We start from the raw sequence: 9,160 nt of genomic DNA, 5'->3' as shown, positions 1-9,160 counted from the left end.
CTTCAGGTTTTGCCCTCTCTTAGTCACTCTCTCCTGCTCCCTGTCACTGTTATTTCTCACTCCATCTCTGTCCTGCAGCCCAATGCTCTTTTTTCCTTCTCCATCTCTCTGTCCTGCTGCCCAACGCCAGCTTTTTTGCCTCTGTGTCCTGCTCCCTGTCTCTGTTTTTTTGGCCTCTCTTTCTCTTTGTCCTTCCTCCCTGTCCCTTTTTTCTCTCTCTCTATCACCTTGTCCTGCTCCCTCTCCCTGTCTTTCTCTGATGATCCATGTACTTACTGCTCCCTGTTACCATCTTGCCCTGTCCCCCACCCTTCTTCTTGTCTTTTTCTTCTCTCTATCCCTCTGTCCCTGCAGCTTCTCTCTCCACCTCTGTCCTGCTCCCTGGCCCCATCTGTTCTGTCTTTATTTCTCTGTCCTGCTGCCTGTCCCATCCTTTCTTGCTATACACCGCTGTCCAGCTGCCTCTCCCTTTTATTTGTCCTCTCTTCCTCTTTCCTGCTTCTCAGCCCTCTTGTCCTCTTCCCCTGTCTCTGTCCTCCAGCCCATTGCTGGTTTCCCCCCCTTCTCAGTCTCTTTGTCCACATCTGACCCTCTCGTTATTTCTCAGTCCCTTTGTCTTTCTCCCTGTCCTTCGTTTTCTCTCTCCATCTGTACATCCTACTTCCTGTCCCTGTCTGTCTCCCCTTCCTTCTTCCTCTTTCTGTCCCCATCTCTCTGTCCTGCTCCTCACCCCTACTTTGTCTTCCTCCTCCTCTCTGCAGGGCACCTCGTCCCTGTTCGATTTCTCCATCTCTCTAGCCTTTCTTTCTCGGCTCCTCAGTCTTCTCCCTCATCTTAGTGTTCTCCTTCTAGTCCTGTGTCCTCCCCATCAGCTTAAACTGAATGACCAGGTGTCCCTGTGCTCTGGTATTTCCTTAGCATTGCCCTAGGGAAGATCTGTGGTTTTAGGGCTAGGGATCATTAGGAGCTGGTCTCCTTGGGTAGGTGGCAGAGCTAGGTGTAGTTAAAGCAGAGGTTGTTCTCAGCTAGTGCTCTCTGCCTCTTGCTCAAACAGCAGGCTGCAGGCCTTCGCTTGAAGGAAGGTTTCTTGGTCTGCGCTTCTTGCTCCTCGGGACGCTGCACAGGAGTTGGTGGCAAGTAAAAGCACTTGCAGTTGGCTTTTTTATGCAGTCTTCCTATGGAGCTCTTGGTCTTGACCGATTTCTGGGAAGCAAGACCTGAGTGCCTGTGTGCTCCTAGACGCTGTGCTGCCTCCCCAGATAGGTCCACCCTCCTCCACTGCTGCTTCTTCCACACTCGTGTAGAACCAGGAGATGCCATAGTGTGCCAATTCAGTAATGCCCTGGCAGCGGGGCTGCGCTGGGGAGGCCTGGTGGAGGGGGTGGCCAACAGGGCTGTGAGGTCACAGAGCCCCACTTTGACATGCTGTGCTGTGCCAGCTGCGGGCAACACTGCGGCAGCAGCGGCAGTAGCAGCATGGTGCAAGCCTGGGAGACCGTGGTCCTTGCTTGCCTCTTCCTGCTGGCTCTGCAAGCCTGGGACGCCCAGGCTGCACCAATCCGAGCGTGGGGAGCAGGTAGGCAGGCGGGCAGGGGGCCAGCACCCAGCTCCGAGCAGGGCAGTGTGGCATCCACCGCACCTCAGCGGGGCAGCAGTGGGGCCAGGGCTAGGGCTGGGTCTGGGAGAGCAGCTGGGCCAGGCTGAGTGAGCCAGGCAGACACCCTGTGGGGAGGCATAGAGGGGCTGCAGCTGCTTCGGGGGCATTTTCTGGGCGAGCAGGGGAGCTGGGAGCGGCGGTGCAGGGTAAGAAACCTGGCGCTGAGTCCCTGCGGGGCCCTCCCTGCTGCCTGGCCTAGTCTGCCCCCAGTATGTGTGTTGGGCCGGGGGTGGCGAGTAAGTGGTGCTGCGGGAGCCAGGCGACAGCCCGCGGCAGCGCTTCTCCCTGGGCTGGCTGCAGCTGTGCCCAGAGCTGTGGGTCTGGCCTTCAGCCTCGGGGACGTCCCGGAGGGGCATGCTCAGGACTCGTCCGCTCGGGAAAATGGGAGCATTTCTGCTCTAGTCCTGCAGCCCTGCTCCCCTTGGATGACCCGCAGGTCCCCAGCCCAGAGGAACACGCAGGAGTAGCGTTGGCGCAGCCTTTCACAGGCTCTTGTCCCCAAGAAGTGTGGGCAATCGCTTTTTCCTCCGGTTCTTGGTGTTGGCTTCCTCAGCCAGTTTAACAGAGTGATTTGATGGAATTTGTTACGATGGAATTTGTTACAATGAAATCTGCGACTTAAAGATTCGAAAATGGCAAGGATCACCTGAAACTTGCAGCAGGGTTGCACACAGGTGGAGGTTAAATCAAATCACACATGGGCACAGACGGAGAAGACGGTACTGAACCACACACAGACAGGCGAAATAGTTCCAAACCAAACTCCAAATGCACACGCACAGATACAACAGTTCTGAACCAAATTTTACGCCCCCCCCCCCCGCCCCGAGGTTAACCTATGATTAAAATTTCCCTTTCATGAGTTTCATGAATCACTCGCATTTATGTGCCAGCATTCGTCAATGGACGGTCAGTAAAGCTCACGCAATCAGGCCCTTAAGTCCTCGCGAAACCGTTGATGGACGACAATCTTTCAATCCTCGCAAAATCTACCCTGGGCGGCGTCCCAGCTCAGGGGGCATGCTGGGTCACACAGCCCGCTGCAGTCCCAGAGAGCTCCAAAGGTCTCGCCTTGGATCGGTGTTTATAGGGTCTCGAGATGATTGGCTTTGGTCATTATTTTACATTCTGGCCACAATTTGTGCTGAGTCATTCTGATACATAGTTCGGGCAGCAGATGGCCCAGGGGTGGCCAGGGGCTGCCTGGTGCCCTAAAGGCGCTGCACTTACAACCAAGATAACAGCACAATAGGGGGGTTTCCCAAAGCATCCATGGTTTATCCTGAGGTCTCAGAGTGGCTCAGGGGGCAGCACCACCACACACCTGTGTTTGATTACCTGTTTGGTTTCCGCAGTCCATGTTGATCAAGATGCTCAGTGGAATCCTGTTCCTGAGGTTGGGGGAAATCCCAGAGGTAAGAAGTATTCAGTCTTCATTTGTTATTGGCCTTTTGTATTTTTTAATATTTGGTTTGTTATTTGTTAATGTTTTGTTGTGGTAGTTCAGCCTTCCAGGCTGAAGGCTCTTCTCTGTAAGAAGGCCAGCAGGCTCTTCTCTGTAAGAATCGTGAATGATCATTTTTTCCTCTGGGGCTACATGCTCCCACTTTAGTGTGGGCTTCCTTTTGTGTGTGTGAGAGGTCTGGTGAGAAAGCCCTGAGAGGCCGTATGTCTGTCCATCTGGTCCTTGAGGGGTGTTGCACATGGGCTGGAGACAGAGGTTTGAAAGCTGCCAGGTCCCAGCCAGGTCCTTCTGCAGCTTTGGACATCTCAGCCCGCGTCTGGGTCCCGTGTTGTTGCCTGACCCCCTTCCAGTCCCTGCGGGTCACTAAGGAAGAGGTAGATCACAACATGCGATGGGAACGTTTTTCGTCTCTGCTTGGTTACAGCTGTCCGTGGAGACAGGGGCTACTTGACTTCTCAACTTGAGCCTGTCCGTGAGCCTTGGGGCGATCCCACAGGTAAGGCCCTTCAGTGAATGGGCTTTTACATTTTCATTTTCTGTTCCTGTGAAATTTAGCTTACTACTTTCTTGGCTGATGCTCAGGCACACAGAAGAGCAGAGAGGGAATGGGTCTGGCTCAGTGATGTGCCCCAGGGCGCTCTGCCTTGCTAAACTGTCTTTGACAGCCTCTCCGCCCCTGCACTGCTTCTAGGGCTGGCCGCAAAGCCAGCGGGCACGTCGGGGTTGTTCTTTGGAGCTGGTGTGAGCTCCAGGGAGTCGTGTCTCCCGACAGTTCCATGCCTGGTTAGTGGCCACTGCACGCACCTGGTAAATGTTTGCAAGATGCTCCTGAGTGGAAGGGAGAGAGGAGTGCTCTGGAGTAATCCTGTGTTTGAATTGCATTCACTGTCATTCAGATCTGAAGAAGTATGTTGAAGTATTTCACGGGAGCCGCTCTGTTCTATGTTCATTTACAGATGTGGCTGCAGGCGATGGTTATCCAGCTTCTGCAGGCGATGGTTATCCAGCTTCCTGGCTGGGTTCCAGGGCTGACCCACAGGCAGGTCGCATGGGTACGTCATGGCTTTTCGCTTCTTTGAGAGCTGCCAGCTCAAAGTCCGAATGTCAGCCAGGTGCCTCTGCAGGTGTGAGAATACAGACCTGCATGTGCGTGCCGTGACATTACGTGATCCCCTTGCACATTCTGCTACTCGGTTATGACGATGTGGATCAGAACACGTGATGGTAACCTCTCGTGGGTGTTTGGTTGCAGATGTGGCCAGATGGAGGGCTTTTCCAGCTCCTGGTCTGAATCCTGGGCTGAATCCCAGCTGGCATCCCAGGGGTGAGTAGTCAGTCTTTATTGACTTGACAGAATAAGCGCTCATTTTCCATATTTTATTCATGTGACATTTACCTTCATACTTCCTGTTAATGTCCTCAAAGACAAAAGTATAAAGCTAAAATAGGGAACTATTCCCAAAAGATATCTGCAGTTCCAAAGGAAATCCCGAAAGACTTGGAGAAAGCAGCACCTGGTTAATGTATTTCACTGTTAACCGTACGGCTTGGGAAGGTGAGGTTTTAGATTCATGTGTGGATGTGCTGTAGCCTGCACAGGAGGAAGGGATCAGTCAGAGCCTCACTGCAATGGCACTCGATTTCATGCCTTGCCTGGGCTGATGAGCCACAGAGATGGCCCAGCACAGCGTCTGCTACCCGTTGTGGTTCTGGCTGAGTCCCAGAGGCAGCTGCTGCCCCAGTTGTACCATTACTGGTCAGAGCTGCTTTGTGCAGATGCTGGTATCCAGATGTTAGGAACCAGTGTGTGCTGAATTTGTGTTCAAAATTTGTGTTCAACACAGCCCAGTTTGCGGCTGGGCAAGTTCAAAGCAGGAATGATGTCCCAAGAAATCTTGGCCGCCCTTTCCTAATGTTGGAAGTCAGGTGCAGACGCTGATTCCGCAGGCATTTGTTTGTGATTGACGTTCAGCCTACAGACTGACAGCTGTGGTAGGATGAGTGTGACTGTTGATGCTGCTCCCGGAGCATGTGAGGCACGTGCGGAGGAGCTAATTGCTCATGAGCCATGAGAGGGCCAGCACCCTGCCAGTCGCTGGAGGGGAGGGGGCCCTTGGCTTGTGGAGCCGATGCGCAGGCAGATTTCAATCGCTGGGACCAGCAGGCTTTGCCTGGGCTGCAGGCAGGATTGATCCTCCGGCTGGGATTGGAGCAGCCCAGGCTTCACAGCCTGGTCCAGCCCCTTCGCTCTCCCTGATGTCTGAGGACTCTCTGTGACACCTTGGAGTCAGGGGTGGGTCGCAGCCGGACACCCAGCTTGAGGCCGGACACCTCACTTGAAGGTGGCCTTAAGTGGATCGTTCAGTTAATTCAGTCTTGGGTGGTTTAGCTCTCCATTTCTAGTTGTGTTTCAGAAAACTTGGCTGTGGTTTTCCTCTTGTTTTGGGGGACTTCACTGCCGCTTGTGAAAGTGCCCAGAACATGGTTGCAAGAGCTTGGGGTGCAGTCCACCATGTGTGTCTGTTCCCCTTCCCGTGTGCTGGAGTTGGCGTGGTGGATGTGCTTCTCAGAAGGCCTCTTTCCCCAGCTGAGCTGGCTGCGGCTTTTTCCCATCCTCTTTGGAGGAAGCAATTTAGCATCATCTTGCAGTTTGCCAAAAATGCAGTACATGTAATGTGAACAAGATGATCACAGGTGCAATTTCCCATTTTCCCAGCAGGTCAGGCTTTGCTGTCTGTATCGGTAGAGTGAAAAGTGTCATGTGCTTAATTTTTTCTCTGTGAACGTCACATTCGTTGGACTAGATGCACTCCCAAAAGCCCAGGCTTTGTTTCTGAGCTTTATTAATGTATTTGGAGAGTATTGCCTCGTGAAGATATCGTCTTCCTGATGAGGAATGGTTGCTTCTAATTGTGCCGCTTTCTTTCTACAGAGACCAACCGTGAGACTGTGCAGAAGGAGGCCTTTCAGAAGGGAAGCAGGCACGCTGTGCCAGTCTCTGATGAAGAAAGAGAGGCAATGCAAGAGACTGGCATGCCAGGTAATTGCTGTCCCCTGGTCATCCGGTGTCACCAGTCAGAATCACTGTGTGCCTGCAGGCTCTTCCCCCGGAGCCCGCTCTTGCACATCATGTCAGCAGCCAAACCTGGAAGTGTTAGTGCAGAGAAGGTGTTGTCAAAGAAGCCAGGAGTGGCTCTCTGAGGACGACTGTCGTCTCTGGTGTGTGGAGGTTATTGCCAGCAGCGTGCCAGAGAGATGCTCGTAGACCTCTCTGGACGTGGTTAGAGATTGCTCACCTCCTGCCGCACCCAGTTCCCAGGAATTTAGGAACTTTGCCCTTTTGGGCATGAGGCCATTTGAGGGCTACAACCTGGCCCTGCACCACGCTCTCCCGGGGCCAGCCTTCCCGCAATGTGTGCATCGGGGCCGGGGGTGACAAGCAGGTGGCACTGCAGGAGCCAGGCAATAGCCCATGGGCTGGATCCCATCTTTCAGCCTCTGGGACGTCCTGAAAGGGAGTGCTCAGGAGATGTCCACTTGGGAAAACAGGAGCATTTCTGCTCTACCCCTGCAGTGCCGTTCGTTGTTCGTTGGTTGAACTGCAGGTCCCCAGCACACAGCCCTGGTCTGCAGCCCGGAGGAACAGACAGGTAGTGCTGGTGCAACTGCTCGCTGGCACGTGGGCTCTTCTCCCCGAGAAGTTTAAGCAATCCTTCTTGTCCTCTGGCGCTAAGACACCGGAGCCAGAGGCACCAACCACTGAAAAACAAATCTCTTGGGCATGTGAAGTACACTGTGAGACTATCCATAGCGCAGAGCACAGTAATGTGTGGCGTTGTCTTTTCTCCTGCAGGGGCAGATGCTGGGAGAAGGTCTGAGGCTGCTGGTCACGAATTGCTGCACAAGTACTATATCCCAGTGTCCGCAGTAGCCTTGGCTGTGGTGCTGTCTGGGCTAGTTGGATCTTGCATAGTCATTTCACGGCTGAGGAAGAGAGACCCGTGAGTTGGCTTTTCCCCAGAGTTAGTTATTGCAGCAGTTGGCAATGGGGTATTTGCAGTTAGAGTATCCTGGAGTGCCAAGGCAGCTGCTGGCAGTACTCTGCTGAGATTTCTGCTGTAAGATTTTTTTACCTGGCCTCTTAATTCATATCAATGAGTAGTCTTTTCTGAAACCCATTTCTACAGAAGGAGCCAGGGAGATGAAGCAGCACTGGGACAAGCTGATACCGACTCTGCCTGGAAAAGTGAAGACCCAACTAGAGATAAAGGCAAAGCAGAGTCAGGAGAAGGAACAAGAAAAGTTGAGGTTGCTCAAGAAAATGGGACTTTCAACATCAGCTCCAGCCCATCACCACGGCCTTTTGTGGCAGACCTCATGCAGCTGTACAGGAGCGTGAGCGCAGACCCCTCACCTCTGCCCGCTTGTCCCAGCTGCTCTTTCACCGACGATACCTCTTCACTGGACACTTCGATTTCTCTCGACTCACCTCAGCCTAACCCCTTCTGGTGTCCCTGTCACCAGTTCCAACAGGGATACTGTACCTCAGAAGATGAGTCTTTTTAGAGTAAATAAAAAAAACGTTTTGGCCTTGGCTGTTTTGGCCGTTTCCGTCGGGGTATAATGCACAGAGCTGGGACCAGTGCTGGATCTGTGAGAGAAGCTGTCAGAGACCTGCGCTCCAGTGAGGGACCCCTTTGTCCCAGCATCAGCCTGGTTTCCCAGCTGGGGCTGTCAAGAAGGCTTTCACCCACCGGAATGGGGACGTGCTGGTGGGACGTGAGGTGCGAAGGGTTATCCTTGAGCTGACTGGGGATGCTGCCCTGAATGAGGATGGACTGGGCAGAGAGGGAAGGGAGTGCTGGAAAGGATGGCCAGCCAGCGCTGAGCGCATCAAGGAGGGCTGACGGGGTGGCAGAGGCTGCGGGGCTGGAGCAGCGTTGGGATGATAAATGAGCGGAAAGCTGGAGTGGGGCTGGGTGGGAGAAGGAGTGGAAGGAATGTGATATGGGTAACCAGGCTAGCATTAAAAATGGAACAGAGTATAACGAAATATTAGTAATAGTGTAAAAAGAAATGGGTTAAGCTTTGCAGACTGTCAGCAAAGGGGAGGAACACTTTTGGAGTACATCTAAAGTTACACTGGCCAAATACAGTGGATCCTGTTAAGGCTGATGTGGAGGCCTGACTCGCGAGGGTCTTCTCGGAGCATGTCAGATGACGCACAGGACGGACCTCAAACCCAGTCTTATCACAATTCTGCTCTGCAGTTGTGACTGAACGGTACAGCAGCCAGGCAGAACATTGTTCTAGGCTGCCTTGCTGGGCAGTACGAGCACCTCCTCCCAGCGCTCCTCCCCCTGTGCAGAGCAACCCATGGCCAGCCCCGGGGAAGCCCACCACGCCTGGATGTATGATTTTTTTCAAAAGAATCCAGGTACTGAGCAGTCTTGCAGAGAGCCATAAGTGGGAGACAAGTCCTGAAAACCGGGGGAGTGCAAGCGGTGCCCATGCTGGAGAAAAGGCAAAGGGGGAGAACAAGGTTCAGGTGTCTCCTGAGAGGGCCTGACTCCATCCCCTCGGGGTGTGGGTGCTGGGCTGGGGGGGGAGAGCTGCGGGTGGCACTCCCTGATGCAGGGATGGTTTTTGTCGGTGTGGCTCAAAGGAGCAATTGGTCAAAGAGCTGTGTTCCCCCACGTGCTCTCCATGTGGCCTCCTGAGTTCTGTTCAGTGGGACAGCTTGTCCCAACAGGTCAGCGAGAGCCTCCAGGCAAGCAGCACTAGCGAGCCTCAGAGAGTGAACGTGGGCGAGCGGAAAAGAAATTGCGCACAAATGTGAAGGGTGGCCGAGAAGGGGGAGCAAAGCCATGACACTGGGAAAACTGGATTACAGCCATCCCAGAGTGATAGCAAAGCTGAGAGGAGAAAGAGAGGCTCCAGAGTGCATTGATTTGCAATGGCTTTGCAAGGTTCCTTTGTTTCTGCTGAAACCAAGGAAATGCTGCCCCAGGATGTTTGCTCATTTGGAGATGCTAACA

The 9,160-nt window shown here is 53.5% G+C and overlaps 1 protein-coding gene across 1 annotated transcript; it reads left to right on the top strand.

Moving 5' to 3' along the window:
* Positions 1-2,916: 2,916 nt before the first annotated feature.
* Positions 2,917-7,821, top strand: LOC142026305 (uncharacterized). Its single transcript, XM_075019279.1, has 7 exons — positions 2,917-3,072; positions 3,547-3,618; positions 4,079-4,174; positions 4,375-4,446; positions 6,055-6,162; positions 6,976-7,123; positions 7,310-7,821. The coding sequence occupies exons 3-7, from the start codon at positions 4,171-4,173 to the stop codon at positions 7,686-7,688; spliced, it is 711 nt and encodes a 236-aa protein (XP_074875380.1). The 5' UTR covers positions 2,917-3,072; positions 3,547-3,618; positions 4,079-4,170; the 3' UTR covers positions 7,689-7,821.
* Positions 7,822-9,160: the final 1,339 nt, after the last annotated feature.

This window comes from Buteo buteo, chromosome 32 (genome assembly GCF_964188355.1).
Source record: "Buteo buteo chromosome 32, bButBut1.hap1.1, whole genome shotgun sequence".
NCBI lineage: Eukaryota > Metazoa > Chordata > Aves > Accipitriformes > Accipitridae > Buteo > Buteo buteo.
This window is presented reverse-complemented; position numbering and strand designations above follow the sequence as displayed.

What these genes read in the sequence shown, in the direction of transcription:
- LOC142026305 (XM_075019279.1), top strand. An exon ending in GCAAGAGACTGGCATGCCAG is followed by an intron (nt 6,163 to 6,975) that starts GTAATTGCTGTC and finishes TTTCTCCTGCAG; the next exon opens with GGGCAGATGCTGGGAGAAGG. An exon ending in CGGCTGAGGAAGAGAGACCC is followed by an intron (nt 7,124 to 7,309) that starts GTGAGTTGGCTT and finishes CCATTTCTACAG; the next exon opens with AAGGAGCCAGGGAGATGAAG.